This window comes from Castanea sativa, chromosome 8 (assembly GCF_040712315.1).
Source record: "Castanea sativa cultivar Marrone di Chiusa Pesio chromosome 8, ASM4071231v1".
NCBI classification, from domain to species: domain Eukaryota; kingdom Viridiplantae; phylum Streptophyta; class Magnoliopsida; order Fagales; family Fagaceae; genus Castanea; species Castanea sativa.
Genome location: NC_134020.1, coordinates 55,882,100 through 55,900,554, shown reverse-complemented (window position 1 = coordinate 55,900,554; position 18,455 = coordinate 55,882,100). Strand labels below are relative to the sequence as shown.

The 18,455-nt window shown below is 34.7% G+C and overlaps 2 protein-coding genes across 2 annotated transcripts; one reads left to right on the top strand and one right to left on the bottom strand.

Moving 5' to 3' along the window:
• Nucleotides 1-8,802: 8,802 nt before the first annotated feature.
• Nucleotides 8,803-9,671, top strand: LOC142607910 (uncharacterized). The gene has a single exon (XM_075779577.1). The coding sequence runs from the start codon at nucleotides 8,958-8,960 to the stop codon at nucleotides 9,558-9,560; it is 603 nt and encodes a 200-aa protein (XP_075635692.1). The 5' UTR covers nucleotides 8,803-8,957; the 3' UTR covers nucleotides 9,561-9,671.
• A 507-nt stretch (nucleotides 9,672-10,178) lies between these two features.
• On the bottom strand, nucleotides 10,179-18,208 carry LOC142607766 (uncharacterized). The gene is made up of 7 exons (XM_075779385.1): nucleotides 17,287-18,208; nucleotides 16,389-16,491; nucleotides 16,216-16,281; nucleotides 15,060-15,233; nucleotides 14,874-14,970; nucleotides 10,714-10,853; nucleotides 10,179-10,619 (listed from the first exon to the last, which is right to left on the bottom strand). Exons 1-6 carry the CDS (start codon nucleotides 17,852-17,854, stop codon nucleotides 10,725-10,727), a joined length of 1,137 nt encoding a protein of 378 aa, XP_075635500.1. The 5' UTR covers nucleotides 17,855-18,208; the 3' UTR covers nucleotides 10,179-10,619; nucleotides 10,714-10,724.
• Nucleotides 18,209-18,455: the final 247 nt, after the last annotated feature.

The following is an 18,455-nucleotide window of genomic DNA, read 5'->3' as shown; positions in this document are numbered from 1 at the left end:
CGTTTGTGGATTGGATCAGAGACTCGAACTCTTAACGACGAAAGAATTTGTTCGATTCGAAGGGACTCGTCCATGTTTTCTCCGGTGCTATCTAGCTGTACGGACATTGCTATCTAGATTTGATTTATAATACTTCAAATATTTCAAGTAAGTACCTTAACCTACTACTATGTTCTTATTTAATTTTGATAATTCAATTGTTACAAGTTACAACAAGTGGGGAAGGGGATTCAAATCTTGTGTTCGCATTGTATTTTGTATTTTTCATTTTTCAAATGTATATTATTGTATTATGTAACATCCTTAAAACCATCCTTAAAATTTGATTTTATAACATTCACTCTTAAGTCTTAACTTAAAAAGTATGCATTCTTTATTTTGAATATTGTATTTATGTCGTACCCGTGTCAAACACTTAACATGTCTGGGACATTTTTGCATGTGTGTCACAACCGTGTCATTTAAAAAAATATATATACACAAGGCACGGTTGAGACATACACAATAACAAGAGGAAACGAATACCCTTTCACAAAATGAAGAGAACATTTTTTTTTTTTTGAGAAGCAAAAAATAAAGAGAACATAAATGAATAATTATAGTGCATTTGAAAATTAATAAATATCTTTATTTTTGGTTCGTATTTTAATTTTTAAACATCCTTTAAGAGTCATGAATTTGCTTTATTATCCATTAATAGTTATGGTATTTATTTTAATCTTTTATGCTTTATTTTTGGTTCGAAGTAATAAACACCATCTTCATCATCTTTCATGGTGATCATGGGTGGAGGAGCCAAGTTGAAAATGCCACCGCCGACCTCAATATCGACATTAACCATCTGCACCTTCAGCAGAGTGATTTCCTGCTCTGCAACTAAGAATGGAGTAGCCAAGTTGGACATGATCTTCATTGGAATTTCTTGAGCAATTCTTAATTAGTTACTCCCAAAACACGATGAATGGTGCTCTCTTCGCACATTTATGGTAAGATATACTCATTAAATTCATAGTAGGGTTTATCATGAATATAAAAGAACGGAACACTATTTCACCATACTCTGGGAGTACCTAAGTATTTTCCAAATATTAGTACCCTATGACATCAACATTGAAAATAGTTTGAAAGCAATGTAATATGAACAAGGAATTAAAAAAACAAAACTAGCATCACATCTTTTAGGGCTGCTTTTCCATAGGTATTAGGCACTACTGTGCGGAGGCATTGCATTATTTCTAATCTGTCACTTGTGCAAAATCCACAGTAAAGCTTTAGATGAACTATGATCTAATATTTTCATAAAGAAAAAAGCAGTCTTAGATGTCAATATACAATGCTTTCAGTGAGACTAATTGTAGTAATAATTTTCTACTTTCTCTCAATTCACTTTAACAACATTAAGAGGAAAAGAAAAAAAATTTATATCTGTAAAACAAAACAAATATAAGAAAGATACTTATTGCTCACAAAAGATGAATCTAATTAATCAAAGGTTAAGCAGAAATTGTCCTCCTACACAATTGATCCATAATTTTTTTTTTTTATGGGAATTGATCCATAATTGGATAAAACAATAGAAGACAACATAAATATTGAACTAACTAAAAACACAATTAGTTTCTGATAAAAAAAAAAATTCAACATCTAAGGCAACCTATAGCGACACATTGGACACGAATTACTCGTCCCTAACCACAGAACAATGCAGTCTTGATGATAGATATGAGAGCATGGCATACGCCTAGCTTCTGAACCAATAGAAAACTCATCCAAACACACTGCACATTCCTCACCAGCCAAACCCACCGACCCTTGTTCAATCCTCACCACCTCCAATCCCATTATTGATTCTTCACTCGCTGGCCTCACTGCCTCTTCATCACCCTCCTCCTCCTCCTCTTCATCATCATCATATTCTTCTTCTTCCATGTTATAATCACCATCATCATAATCTTCATCATCCATGTAATCTAACCAATCGACATCACCATATTCTTGTTCTTGTTTTTGATCTTGTTCGTCCCCGTAAGCACTGTCTGACATGGTTTCAATGAGTGTTATTGTTGTCTCCGTCTCTGTCTCTGTCATGGTGTGTGACTCTTCTGTAGTAATGTGAAACACGAAGTCAGAGAGCCTTGAAGACGAGGATACAAGAGCTTCAAAAACTGCCTCTTCCTCTGAATTTAGACCAATGAACGGCATGTAAACTTGCAAATCTGGTGGTGGTAGCGATTGTTGCACCCATGCATTAACGTTCTTGCTATCGGCCTCTGCTTCTGTAATATTACCGGACATGTTGTTGAAGAATAATAATAAAGAGAAACTGATCAACTTAAAGAACGAGAAAACTAGAAAAGTGAAACTGTGAAATCACAACAACGACGGAGTTTTAGACTTGGGACTTGGGAGTGTGATTGTGAGAGAAAGTGGGGTTATGTCGAGCGATATATATAGCGGGAGGGATTAGAAATTGCTGCAGGGTTTTCCCTTAATTTCCGACTTCAACACGGTAAAACAAGTTCTACCTAGTCCTTGAAGTAGTAGTAGGGTTTGTGTAATGTGATATTAAATAGTATATTATATTTTTATAGCCACTTTAAATTACAAAAATCTTTATATATTAATTTTTTTATTGCTTGAAAAATAGTCTTTTTAAGCCAAAACAAATCATATTATTAAGAATTGTGGTATTTAGTCCACACATTGCCCAATTGTACTAAACTCGTGATTTTAAGTCATCACTTGAAATCAAGGTTTAGAGTTAAGTCTAAATTGGACAATGTGTGTAAATTCATATACGCGTGCAACAAAGTTTTTCCTGTTAAGAAAGGGTGTTATTGATACATGTGAGTTTTCTTATGTGCCAAATTATGAAATTCATATCTATTGTGTTAAAAGAGAATATCTGGCTTCCACATCAATTAGGATTAAACATCTAGGTTCTTGTAGAAATGGCTATTTGCTTAAGAAAAACTGACCATGCCAGCACTATTCCACGCTATATCTATGAAAGCCACCTCGATCCAACGTGTCATGGATATCCCCTCTGGAGATGCATAGCAAGCTAAAGAAGACAAGTTTCAATCTTCATTTACTTCAGGCAACTTTCCTCCAATTTTTGGGAGCAAGAATTTATCAGCTAAATCTCAACTAGTCTAGGAAACTTTGTGTAGTACATTAAATTATAGATTCCAAAAAGCTATAATAGAAATGAAACAAAAGATATAACATTAATAATTAAAGAAGAGAATAATATTATAAAGGTCGTTAAAAAAATATTGGATTTTGTGCTTATAATTTAAAGAGAGACTAACACCGCATGCTCTTAATGCGATGGTCACTCTACAAGTATAAGTACTTATGAGGTATGGGGAGTAAGGGTCGGGGTTCAAGTTTCTAGGAGGAAGTTTCACACATATACACTTAAATTAAACTAGAGTAAAATTGAAAAAAAAAGAAGAAAAAGAAGAAGAAGAAAAAGAGAGACTAAAGAACATGTTTCTTCCTTTTAAACAAAAAAATCAGGAGCATGGTGGCTGAATATAGCAGATCTTATACTTTCTAAATCTGTAAACCCATAATAAAAAAAATGTCTCTCAGTGCAGTCAACGGGGATAGAGCCAAGACTTGGAATTTGAGGGTGCAACTTTGCTACTGGTTGCGTATAAAATTGTCTTTTGGCTTTGCTACTTGACTGCTAAAGGATTTTATTTATTTATTTTGTGTGTTTTTTTATGTGTCTTGCTTCTAGGTAAGGATAAAATTATTTCATTTAATTTTTTTTAAAGGATCAGACTGTTTGTTTTGGGTAAAATTGGTCGATTAAGCTTAATTGTTTTTAACTTTACTATTAGCAATTTTGTTGTTAAGCTAATTTGTTTAGATTTGTATATTTTATTTTAGATTTTATATATATCAAGTTTTTTTTTTTTTTATGGCCTTTAAAAAGAGAAAAATGCTAGAGCTACAATCTTTTTTTACAAATTGCTAATGTGGTGAGTGGTTATAGATAAGTTAAAAAGTAATGTAAGTGGTAGGTCTAGATGCAAACTAATAAGAATTTACTACCTCAATAATTTGTAAAAATGTTGTAGAAAGTTTTGTGGCTATAACATTATTCGTAAAAGAATCAATGATATTGTTAAGGGGGAAAAAGTGTAATTTTATAGAATAAAATTGCTAAAATTAGTACCTATATAATACTAATATTTTATAAAAAAAATTAGGGGGGGGCCATTGCCCCTTTTGGTCCAACTATGCCTCCATCCCTAGCAATCAACACTTACACATACCACAAACTTATAGTAAAATAAGACCTATGCAATTAACACCTTATTAGTGACTTGGCATAGAATAAACAAACAAACCAAGAGAGCAGACTTGACATAAAATAAACAAAAGAGAGCAGAGAGACAATGATTTTAATTTGATTGATTTACGCTTTTACGCCTGCCTTTTGATTTGAACTTAGACGAAGAATACACGGCTATTTATATTATAGAAAACCTACACCTTATACTCTTAATTTCAAGATAAATTTTACAACTAATCTGTGTACAACTTCCTTACCCAAAACTAATTTTTAGGGTAGATAAATAATTTTTATCCTAATGACATAAGAGTTAAGACCCACCATATAGCCAAACGTTGGGTCAAGTTTTACAAGTTTTTCACTACTAAATCGATTATCATTGTCAAGTTTTTCACCATGATAAATAATAGTTCTAATCTGTTTGTTTTATTTACTTTATGGTTTTTATTGACTTGAGTCATTAATTTTATGGTACATATGTGTAATATATAATACATAGGTGGCGTTTGGATCCGGATGAAACTGCGTTTTGCTTTTGTGTTTGCGTTTTTTTTTTTTTTTTTTTTGAGCTATGATTTTTGACTTTTCTATAAGAGCACTGTTCACACAAGTGAAATAAGCTGTGGACAGTGCACACCAATGGATCTCGTATATTGTTCATGAGATCCACAAACCTTACTTTTCAGTAACTTTTTCATTAAAAATGAGTTTCATAACACTATTCACACATTTAAAAATTATTTTGCTACAATATTTTCAAGTTTTAGTAAAATAAGTTGTATTCAAATGGACCCATAAAATCCGGATATGGCTTATTTTTAGTTTAAGGTTTTTAAAATAATATAAACATTGAAATAATAATAATATAATAGTACAAAATAGTTTTTTATGGAAAAAAAAATTAAGTAAAAACTTGGCTTAATTAAATTTATTTGTTGTACAACAAAAATTATTAATTTTAGATAAAAAATTAATTTGCAGGACACGTAAGCATAAGTCAATCAACAACTACTAGGCGGTGATTCTTAGAAAAAAAAAACTAATCGGCGGTGATTGTCCTGTCCCTCCCTCTCTTGTATATATATAGCTCGTATTCCAACACAAACCGAAACCCGAAGCAAAAGTTTAGCAGTATATTATTTTTTTCTCCTATAATTATATTTCTTTCGAATTAATTAATAATGATGGATGAGGAGGGCGAAATCCCTGGCTCCTTATGGTCTTCTTCTTCTTTTCCCAGTCATGATGATAACTTGCAGATAAGCGAGTCCATGTTGAATTTGCTGTTGCTTGTCCATGAGTACCCGTCTTCTGCTGATTCTGCTGCTGCTGCACAAGTTTTCGACTCCGAGCCCGAGGTTGTTATTACCGGAACCAATCAGTTACAATCTTCTTCTAATTCTGCTGCGCCACAAGATGTTGATTTCGAGGAGGATGCTGTAGTTACAGGAACCAATTCCAACTCCGAGCTTCGAATTAGTGACTCGTTTTTGGAGTATATGGCTGAACAGTTACCGCCTTTGGATTCCGCTCTGGAACATGATGAGATTACTAATAAGCCAGAGTCACCAATGTACGCTGCTGTTGTCCAGGAAGTTTTCTATAAATCCTTTCTTTTCTTCTGGGTAAGTTGCTTCTGCACTAGCTAGTGCACTGGCTTACACAAGTGGAGTGAATGTCCTTATGTTTTGCTTGATAGTTTTTCCTTACTTAAACCTTTCACTACACATAAAAAAGAACAATAAATAAAGCCAAGAAAACTAAGTGCTCCCACAAACATCCAAGGGGGTGAAGGACTCTTAAGTAGTTTAAATGAGGACTATAACCAGTCTTGAAGCCGCCAGACTTCCACATTTTGCCAATAGTTCATATGTTGAACATATATCATCAGTGGAGCTGCTCTCCCGAAACAAACATGTTTTTGATACCTTTCGTGCAATCAAAACACACACAAAACATTCTATTTGCCACAAAACATTGAAGAATCCAATCAACCACACATTCTGGGATTTTAATATAATAAAAGTAATAAATTTAGGAAAAATCTTTAATCTTTTGCTCCAAATAAAATCACTTTCACAACCCAAATGCAATTAACCAACAAAATGACAAATACCATCATTAACTGATCTTTCCCAATTCACAGTATAACAAACCATCAAAATTTCAGTATAATATCAATCAAATACCCAAGTACCTCTTTCTTTCAATTCATGAAAATTAACATGAAATATGCACATCAAGAAATCAAGAAAAAGAAAAAAAGGAAGATGGAAGATGGAAAAAAAAAGTGACAGTACACATATCATACTTGTGCATGTAGAATTGCAATTCATGAGAATGAAAATGTTACAAGGCAGTTTTGCTTTTAAAAAAATATCCAGATACTGCACATTTGTAGGCTAATCCAAAACCCAAAATCATAGCCATAAATATTCCAACTTGAGTACATTGCCGGATTTATGAAAGTGGAAAATTATCGGACCAAAGAAAAGTTTGAATGTGTGTTGTGTTTAGAGAACTCAAAACAAGGCTAGCTCTCTAATAAGTATGATTTCCCACTACCTTCCTTATAGACACACCAATTAATGGAATGAGCTACTTTGACAAAATCAAGGAATATTTAATGAATCCTTTAATAATATTGCCACCATCAGAAAAAAGTTTTTTTTTTTTTTTTTTTTTTTGTAATTGAATTTGAAATTTGGGTTTGAAGAGCGTACACCAAAAACCAATTAATATCTTTAGATTTGATAATAAAAGAGCAATCATCATACGAAACAGTAGACATTATAGATCATATTATGATTTTTATTATCGTTATACTATGAAATTTTAGTCCTTATGATCATTAGTCCTTAAAATTTTATGATTACTATTATTGTTTTTTTTCAAAGCTATGATTATTATTATTGTTATACTATGAAATGGGAAACATTGTAGAGTGTAACATATTTTTAAAGGTTAAAAAGATATAATTTTGATTTTAGAATATTGAAAATCAGTATAATATCTAAAAGTTAAAATGTAACATTTATTAATGTTCCACTCCTGTTGAGTTATATCAGTGTAATATTTTCGTCCTTTCAGTCCACTGTAGTCTGTTCAGCACATTTCAGTCCTTTTGGTCCAGGTTGGTCCATTTTGGTCGATTAGTCCAGTTCAGTTCTCTTCGGTCTACTTTGGTTCATTCAATCAAGTTCAGTTCATTTTAGTCCATTTTGGTCTATTTTGGTCCATTCAGTTGAGTTGGGTCAATTTTAGTCCACTTCGATCTTTTTGATCCACTTCAGTGATACTTTAGTGTGAGAGTTTTATGTGGAAAAATGAGTTGTTTTATTGACAATTATGTCATATTCTCAGTATAATGTTAGTAGATTCTTGATAAAATTACATTTTTCTTATGTTATTAAAATCTCGTGTTTTTTTTTCTTCTTATATAAATGATGGATTTACTTATATATGTTTTTCTCTTTAGGTTATTCAAGACATATAGATGATTCTTATAAAAAAAAGAAAAAATTAAAAACGACATATAGATGATGAATAATTTGTAAGGAGTACAAGAAACAAAATGTATTATGTTTCATTAAAAAAAAACGCTTACAAAATTTAAAACACAATCAAATAAAAAATATAGATAACTTGATTTAGAAAATATAATTGTAAGAGCACAAAAGAATGGGCCAAGCCCACTTAGAATAGTAGTACTCAGCATTTTCGGTCCAACACAATTAATTTGTAAGAAAGTGGGCTTTCAATGTCAACTATAATGCTAAGTAGGATTCAAGCGTGAAATTAAGGATGTAATGACTCTTGAGGTGAAAAGATGAAGTAATGAAGCACAAATTTAATATAAACTCTTCATTGGGCCTGTTTGAGGATAGATTGTTCTAATACAATTAATGTCAATCTCTCCACAATTTAATACTTAATTCTTTATTTTCAATTTCTATTTTTCCACCCCTTTCCTAGAGGGGTTTTTTTTCCCTTATGTAGTATTTTCTAATGCATCTCAACCCTTCACCTATACGTCTTAGGGAAATAATTGGGATGCTTGACCCATAAAGACCCTTTTGGAGGTGGTAGAGAGTGTTATGAGCTGTGGAGCTGTTGTTCAGATGTCTTTTCTTCATAAATGCGGTCAGTTTAGTTGGTGCAATGCATTGAATGGGAAGGTGATGACCACCTTCTCAGATATTTCCTTTCTTCTATATTTGCACATCTATGTTGTCTTCCTCGGTATTTTACTTTCTAGTGCAGGAAGCCAATTGAGGCATTTCGGAGATGCATTTGCTCCTCGGACATTTGTTCATAAATTTAGTCCGAATTAGTGTGGTTTTTATGTCTTCCCTCCTCTGATTTAATCCACGTGTCAGACCTAGATTGGTGCAGGGATGGGCCTTAGCTCATCCACAAATAGAGCCCATGGGCATTGTCCTGTGCTTGGATCCCTCTCCCCCGCAATAATATATGGTACTTTGCTAATCATATAATTTTAAGAAAGGTTTGAGATCTCATCTATTATTTTCATTTTTTTTTTTTTTTTTAATATGTAGTGGGTGAAAAAAGAAAAAGAAAAAGAAAAGAGAGGTGGTTTTGTTTGTGGGAAGTGGAAAGGAAAAAAGAATCGGTGGAGATTGAGATGAAGAAGGCGCAGAGTGAGGCAAAGGAGGTGGAAGAGCTGCTACAAGCAGCTCAGGACGAATTGCTTCTCAAGCTTTCTCTCGATTCCCACATGTCCCGAGTCTCTCCCAACTACATCGACTCCGATCTCGACCGTCGCTTCCAAGCACTCAAAAAATCTCGACCTTCCTCCTCCTCATCCTCATCCCCATCCGTTGTTCCTCAATCTCAATCTCAATCTCAATCGCACAAATCGACCGACGTCAACAGCAACAACTCCGATCTCTCTGCCAGATTCGCCGCTCTTAAAACTAAGGGCTCTTCTTCATCTTCATCATCATCATCTTCTTCTTCTGCAGCTGTTGGTGTTGGTGTTGGTGTTGGTGTGGGTCCCAGCAGCAATATATTATATGAAGAAGAAGAAGATGATGAAGATGACGAAGTGGAGAAGTTGATTCGGTGGGCCAAGGATGCAGCTCGTCTCGACCCTTCTCCTCCATCTGATGATGATGATGATGATGATGATGATGATCAAGATGATGATGATGATGATGAAGACGACGAAGACTTTAAGAAAGATTGCCATGAAAAGCCTAAGGGAAATCATCCTCGTCGGAAATAAAAGACCCATTTTCTATTTTATTTTGATTACAACATTCTTCTTGACTTGTCCTTCATCATTAATATTACCAAATTATTACTTCACTAGACTACTATGTCAAATAAATCAAAATGTGATTCTTCGAGTCTTGCTACCTGCACTTTGAAAAGAATTTCCTGGGCCAGTGCTTTACCCCTTCGTATCTCCCGGCACGAACAGTGATTAGTCTCTGGTTGAAAGCCTTGAGGATACACTGTGGGCAACCAAAAAAAAAAAAATAAATCAAAATGTAATTTCTTCGACTCCAATTGCCATTTGTTTCTTTCTACTCTTGTCTTTTGGTTTGAATATTGTAATAACAAATTCACCTAATTCCTTGTTTATCTCACCACTAACACCAAAGAAAAAGCCAAGTCTTTTGAGTATGGGCATTAAAACTCTAGAGAGAGCTGATTAGAATGATACACACGCATTATTGGAAGACCAATACTTGCCTACTGTACTGTCCTCTACTATTTTATCATATATTATGGTCCCACTGTTTTAACCATAATTTACCACCATTTGTCATTCATGCACACGACCTTTCACAACTTCTTCAGAAATTTCAATTCGCATTTTCTAAGAGCTGCAACTGCAAACAATTCGATTGTAACAATTAAAACTACTTCCACTTGGAACAACTGATGGAGATAAATGTTTTTATAATATCATACATGTACAACTCAACTTGATAAAATATGCAGAGTAACAAAGCCTTAAAAAAGTAAAAACCCCAAGAATATTAAAAAAAAATCAGAATATGTAACAACTTTGTGCCATAAAATTAATATTCCAGCTATCAATCAAGTGTAAATCACCCTTCACAGTGGGCTGACATTCATATCTAATGAACAACAATGACGCTAAGAACTATCTGACGGTAAAACTGGTGGTACAGGATGACTTATGACCACATGGCGATTAACCACAAATGGCAATTTGGAAGAGCAAAATTCACGTCAAGGTCGTGGAACTTTTTCTTACTAGTACTATATAGCCAAAAGAATTTTGAATTCTACCAAAGTTTTTCCCTGTATCCTGAAGAAAATGGAATTAAAACATCTATATATCATTTACGAGACAGGTAAGATAGAAACAAGGATGAGAAACAAATGGAAAGGGTTTCCCCAACCTAGCATGAAATTAACGGAATTCATCATGGTACTCATAGTCATCCTCATCCTCGTCTTCATTGAATATAGCACTGTAAAATACGTAAGGGTTATCAATCATCTCTGCCAGGGTTAGACGCCCATCTTTATCAGCATCTGCCTGCAACAAAAAATCAATACATTATTTTAAAAACTAAACTGCTCTATTCATTATCAAGTCACACTTCCACGAAAACCAACTTAAACCCAGAAATTAATCTGAAATCTGTTGTTAAGTCAAATTCATGTGATTGTCATCATTATCTGTGAAATTTCCTAATTGATCTGGTTCATAACATTACTAAGTCAATTCATATCATCATGCTTTATTACAAGTGTTTTTTTTTTTTTGAGAAACTGCTTTATTACAATTATATGCAGACATCCTCCCAAATTGATTTATATTATGCAAGAGCATACTTATATATATATATATATATATATATATATATATATATATATATATATATATATATTTAGATGATTCCAATCAGTGCCTGAACTTCTAGCAGAAAATTTTATACTTTGTACACTACTAGCACTTCTGAAATATTAACAAAAGAAGAGGTAAGGAAATAAATTTTTTAGACGAAAGAGATAAAAAGAAATTATCAAAATAATGAGACCACAAATTTTATCACATCTAAACTGGTGTCCTTTTTTTAACAAGAAAAGATGATTTGCACAATCACAATAAGGTTCCTAAATTAGTGCTCTCCTCTTAGCTAGGAAATCAGCTAGTGAGTTTTCTGAACAAATTGGAATTAGAATGCTACCCTAAAGGCCATTGGGAGACCAGCTATTTCCTTCGGCATACCAATAGAACCCTTGAGATCAGGATATTCCTAATGCACTGCACAAAATGTGTACTTCAATCAACTTCCCCAGCCTCCTATAGCCTATCAACTGTTTGCATCCTCATTATCAACTCTGTTCATGTAAGTAAATAATATTTCATAAAGGAATAGCTTGAGTACATGGGAAGTATACACAAGGACCCTAAATGAGAACTACAAGGATAACATCTAAAGTTAAAAGTATCTACAAAATCCTTCTTTTTTTGATAAGCAACGGAAGATATATATTAGAGAAGAACACAGCCCCATACATAGGAAATGTACTAGAGGGGCAAAAACATCAAGAAGCCAAATAACAATGATCAAGCAAAACAGGAAGGGAAAAACAAGAAAAAGATGGTAAAACTAAACACCATTCGAGAAGAGTAAAAAAGAAAAAAGACTTAAACTCAAGAATGGACCATTCGAGACCCTCAAAGCTTATAAAATCCTAAAAGTCGGAAGCAGCACACAGCCTTGCAGCTAGATCCCACTCATAAAAAGATCCCAAGAATTTGGACTTTATTTAAAGCACCAAGCATTCCTTCAAAGATACTTGCACTCGTTTCGCTCCATGTACCCCACATTAGACATAGAAGACTCACCCCCCAAATTTTAGGCTGTGATTTTTTGCCAAAGGTTCCCTTCCAACTAAACAACAATTCAGATACCAACTTTGGCATTACCCAACTCACTCCTCCTAGAAGTTGGAAGCAGGACATGGCCTTGCAGCTAGATCCCACTTATAAAAAGATCCCAAGAATTTGTACTTCATTTGAAGTACCAAGCATTCCTTCAAAGATACTTGCACTCGTTTCTCTCCATATACTCCACATTAGACATAGCAGATCGCCCCCCAAATTTTAGGCTGCGACTTTTTGCCAAAGGTTCCCTTCCAGCAAAACAACAATTCAGATACTGACTTTGGCATTACCCAATTCATTCCTACTAGACGAAACACAAATGTCCACAAGTCTGTGGCAATCCACAATGAAGCTAAGATGATCTATCGACTCCCGTTGGATTTGCATATACAACACCAATCCACAATAATTATACCCTTCTTTCTCAAATTATCTATTGTTAGACTTTTACCCTGCACTGCAGTCAAAACAAAGAAAGCAACACGAGACGGAGCTTTAACAGGCAAATAGATCTCCAAGGAAAAGATTTATTACCCCCCTCTCCCTCAGCACATTATAATATTTATTTACTCTAAATCCCAAGTCTTTAGAATTAGACCAGATCATCTTATCCTCCTGACCTTGTTACACCTTAGCTGTATACAGTTTCTCCAAAAAAGAATGCATTGACTCCAACTCCCATTATGAACAGCTTCAATAAATGAAGGGTTCCATAGAATAATACCATGTGTAATCTCCATATAGACTGCCACTGTTGCCTCTGTTTTTGCAATTTGAAATAGTTCCAGGCCAACATCACAGATCATGCCAAAAGTGATCCCCTGAAACTATTTCCCACCTAGAAACTGATGAAATACTCAAATTTAACCCAACCTTGGCTTATAAACTTCCATAAGCTGACACCACATGGACCCCTTACACTTTCTATGCACCAACCACACATTCAATCTCTACTACTCTTCACCAAAGAGCAACCCTCTCTGCCACAAAACACCACAATCATTTGCCTACAAGGGCTTGGTTGAAAATCAAAATCATTATCAAATTCCACCAAAGCCAAAGAGTTCTGGAAGATAAGCCAATTAAGACCCAGACAATACCCATGATTCATACTCAGCTGATAATAACATCTTCCCTAAAATGCCAATAGAAGAGCATCTACATCTAACTTTTAGTAACATAATGCAAGGTAGGCCAAAATATTAAACTGCAAAATCCTGGACAAGACCATGAGCTAGATCCTAACTTAGTTGATGACAGATTTCCTAGTGAACTCAAAGCATAAAAATGTCAAAGAAGAGACAATTATCTGATCAGCAGAATAGATGAGTATGTCACTGATGGCCTATCACTTCTCTCATCCCAAATAATTATACTAGAAACAATCATGACAATAAAGAAAAGAATTGTTCTTTTAAGACCGCCACTTAAAAGTTAAAACACATAGGGCAGTGTTTCCTGTCTACTAAATCCATTGAGATCTATTGAGATGCCTTAAACTAGAGGCCTCCAACCAAAAGTGCCACCATGAAATGAAAACTGACCATCCTATGCTCTTCCGAGCTTCCTTAAGAAGCAGTCAAGTCTTATAAAAGTCACCAACAATGGAGATAAAATTGTAGGACAGAAAATTAACAATAAAGATGTTAACTTTGCTAATCTGTGCCTAAGAACCATGAGTTTGTACAGCTGTATACTTCTGCATGGATAAACAAATTTGAAACAAGATACACACAACTATAGTAATTTTACAATCCCAACAAAACAAAAAACACTAAACAAAACTCTCAGCTGGAACGAGGGAAAAGAACTGGAATACAAAAAAGTCATAGCCTTATAAAGAAACACACAAAAAACACATACAGATGTACATAAATGCGGAGCCTTCAAAGGTGCTTACTTGCACACACACACACAGAAAATAGACATACAGGACAGGGCCTTTAAAGCACTTTACATCTGAATTAATTTTTAAAATTTGCACCTGTAGCTTCAGTCACTAAGTCCATCTAGGGGCAGCAAAGTTCAATATAATAAAAATTAAATCTGCATGGCTACTATCACTCCTGTCTCCTCTTATCAACATCATCCATGACAACAACTTATTAGTACATGCTGCCTTCAGCCAACAGGCTGGTTATCTCCTGAGCACCTTTGGTAATATTTCCACATAAAGATTTCCATCTCCAGTTAGATGCAGAACTTGAAACACAACAGCAGTTGTGAACTTCCATGAAACCTCAGATGAAATAAGAATAACAAATATGTTTGAATGACAAGTTCTTCGCTCATCAGAAAAACAGGGAGTCAAGGACCTTAATGGTACATGTCAAACAATAGCTTCTCTTAAACTAGGACAAACATTGATTACATGATACAAGAGAAACAAAGCAAAGTTGACTGAAGATGCAGAACAAGGCTCCTGATTATTAAAGACTCATTAAATTATCATTTAATAAGACCCCCACCGTAAATAAGATTTTGACTCATATTAGTAAACATGCAAAATAGTATGCTTCACACTAAATACAATCTTCCAAGTAAGTGGCTGCAATTTATATTTAGTGCTTAGATCTCAATCTGCATATTGAAATGACTCAGCAAGTGCAAATAGATAAATTTCTCATCAATCAAATAAGAAACTGGTTTTCAGTCGAATACCTGTGATATGATGTAATCTGCTTGTTGTTTCGCATAGTAACTCTCTGACGGGTGAAGTTTTCCAATTACAGGTAGTAGTTCTACATCTGACAAGTATCTGTGAAAGAAAATTCCAATACAAGTAAATAATAGAATATATCATTCAAAGAACATTATTCATATGAGAAATATATCTTTGATCAATACCCATCGCCATCTTTGTCAAGCTGAGCAAACAATTTTTTAGCAGTGGCCTCCCTTGAATCATCAAATTGATGTGAAGAATTGTGACCTTCTCCATCATAGTTCCTCACCATGTCAAAAAGCCCATGAAAAAATTCCTCAGAGTTAACCTTCCCGTCTTTGTCAGTGTCTCTTTCCCTAGGGAGGCAAAAGTGCAAAGTGACCAATTAGACAAGGAAAAGCAATTACATTACAACCAAATCAAAGCCCCATTAGAGATGACATTGAAGGAACAAAAGGTGAAACATTGTAGTAAGAAAATAAAATTAAAAGAGTCATTAATCAAACCAAGGCAAAAGAATCGACTGTGTAATTGTGTATCAAGCAGTTAACTCATAAGATTTAGTTATAAGTCTTTGAATAAAATTGGTTACTACTAGATTCATGCACATGTACCCAGAACTTAAAGGAAAGGTCCCTGACCACCAAAGAATTCCCATCTTTTTTTGATAAGTGTCAAAGAATTCCCATCTTATATACCTATATGGTTAAAATCAGAATTCATAGGTAATTAGCTTCATATGAAACAAAATGAGTTCAGAGCCAAGAAAATGAAAATTTTCAACCCAGTTAGTCAGAATTTTTAGATCTTATAACTCATATGAATATTTATTAAAAAGGGAAACGCCAGTTAGTCAAAGTGTTTACATGAAAGTTTAGTGTGAGTGAGAATCAAGTGTCAAGTCCCTTATAAGAATCAAAACATAAAGTATACTATCAATTCATGCATCAACAATGCATCTTGAATGATGCATTAAGTGGCCTGTTTTTATACTGAAAATAATACAGGAGTTCAAGAAAATCAAGTGATCAAATTTGATAAATAATAAAAATGTTAGAATATGCTGCCAGAGAGGGAGAATATAGACTGGGAGGAACAGATTAGTGCCGACTAATTGAATTGGCAACCTAGAGCTTTTCACCATAAGAAAATCATTCCATGCCCTTGGGGAACGATCTCAATAAGTAGGTAGAAACATTTGTAACTAAGTTACCAATGGCAACAAAGACACAACTACAAACTGGACTGAAAAATGAATTTATCCAATGCATGTATGGATTAAAAGGATGCAACAATTTATAATTGTCAGAGAAGGGAACTTTATGAAACTCAAGTCACCTTACTTCCTCCTTGCACAACCACTGAAGTAGTTTTGGATTTTTAGTATCAGCTGGGTGCAGAAAGCTAGAGAATGAACAAGGGAAAAGTTGAGGAAAAGCATTAGCTATTGAAAGAACAATAAAAGAAGCTTTTTGCAATAAAAGAAACTTTCTAAACAAGTAGAAGCTCACTCATTAAACTCAGTTATATTCAGAAGACTGTCTCCATCTGCATCTGATGCATTAAAATGCTCCTCTTTCCACCAACCCATATCATAGCCAAAAGAAGTATTATCTGGTAAATGAAATAGAAATTAGTAGCCAAGACAAACTCATATAGAAATGAGGTGCTGATGGTCTATGAGAAAACATATGGATATGGCCCTAAAAAGAGCAAACTGATGACAACATTTCATTGTAGATGACCCAAACGGTAGTACGAAGGTCACAGTCACACTGTACATACGGTAAGTTGAACTAACTAAAGAGAGACTCTACAGGATCAAGTGGAGTAAAGAGGAATCCTAAAAATTGGATCTTGCTTACATTAAAATCTTAAATCAATTTATAATGTTTGTACCACAACATAGACGAGTACCTATCACAGTAAACCCGTTAATGAACTAACTGAGACATGATTGAAATGCCAAGTTATCCAATTTAGGAAATGAAATTAAGACAAAAAATTAAGAAGTCAACTAAATTCTTCATAAAGTCAAGTCAATTCATAGTCTCATGAACCATGAAACATATTATAACTAGATCAATTAAGCTCTTCCACAACAATAAAGAAGAAGTAAAAGAGTAATCCACACATTCACCAAAAGTAAGGACACACAACTTTCTCCAAGAAAACATGAATTCACTTGATTACAATGAGATTAAGAAACAAATAACAGTGAAATTAAAACAGAAATGCATCATGTGTCGCTAACTATCCAATGTTCACACCATTTTAAAAAAATAACTAAATAGGCTAAAATTGAGCATTCCCATTCCCATTGACATAGCACCCATCAAAAATTCCACACAGAAAAACTGATCCAAAATCTACCATTACTCAAACACACATAAGACAAAAGAAACAGACCTGCATTTAGAACCCAACTGGGGGGCTCATACTCGGCAAAAGAGACAAACCCATCTTTGTTCTTATCATGCACATCCAATTCCCTCTGTGTCCTATGCATCACTTCCCTCTCAGCTTGCTGCAAGTTCCACTGAGTCAACTCGTGCTCAGTCACAAACCCATCAGCCGGGTCCACATCAATCCTCGGAAACAACACGACCAACCTATTGGTCACATTAAACCTCTCCTCGTCATTCAAGTAATCCTCGGCGTCCGCGAAGTCCTCCCACTCGGGCTGTGACTCAGCTCCGGGAGCCGAGTCCGATTCGTGTTGAACCAACTCGGGGTGAGCGTGTTCCATGTACTGCCTCTCCCACTGACGGTCCTCGCGGCGGAGCTCGAGGTCAGCGACAATGGGGTCGAACGGCACGGGGTCATGGTGGGGACGCACTTGGTGAGAGAAGGTGAAGTTTGATCGGAGCTTTAGGCGGCGGTGACGGTGGTTTGAGGGTTTACTCGGAGAGTAAGAGATAAGAAAGAGAATAAGCACTGCTACGGTTATGTATATCAAAATCGAAACTTTGCCCATTGTATTTTTTACAATATATAGTGTTATATGTTTACAATGCAATGAAAACTTCAAATGGGTGTGTTCAAAATTGAAGCTTTTGGGTGATTTTGGAAATGGGAATTGGAGATTTTGGAAATGGGAATTGGAGATTTTGGGTGTGGCGTTGACAATGCAATCTTAGATTGCAAATGGGTATTGTTCAAAATTGAAGATTTGGGTGATTTTGCAAGGGATCTAGCACTGGTTTTGTAGAGAGAGAGAGTTGAAGAAATTGGAGTGGCAGGTGAAGAAGTGTTAAGGCGAATGTGACGGTTTAAGCGAGGAGGAAGTTCTTAGTTGTCTGTGAAATTGAGATGTAATGTGGTGTCGTGTAGATGTAAAATTGTAGATCTGCTGGACAAACCAATTTATGGGTTTTACCCGTTGTTTGTCGGTTATAGATGTTGTTGTCGATGTTGTTGCGTGTGTGTGTGTCTCTCTCTATACTTTCTAAATTATTAAATTAACACACACAATTTGCTGTTCGATTGCATGAGCTAGCTTTTTATTTAGTACTCTAGAAATGTTATAATACCATATATTTTTCTTTTCTAATTGAGGGTTTTTTGAGATAGGATAG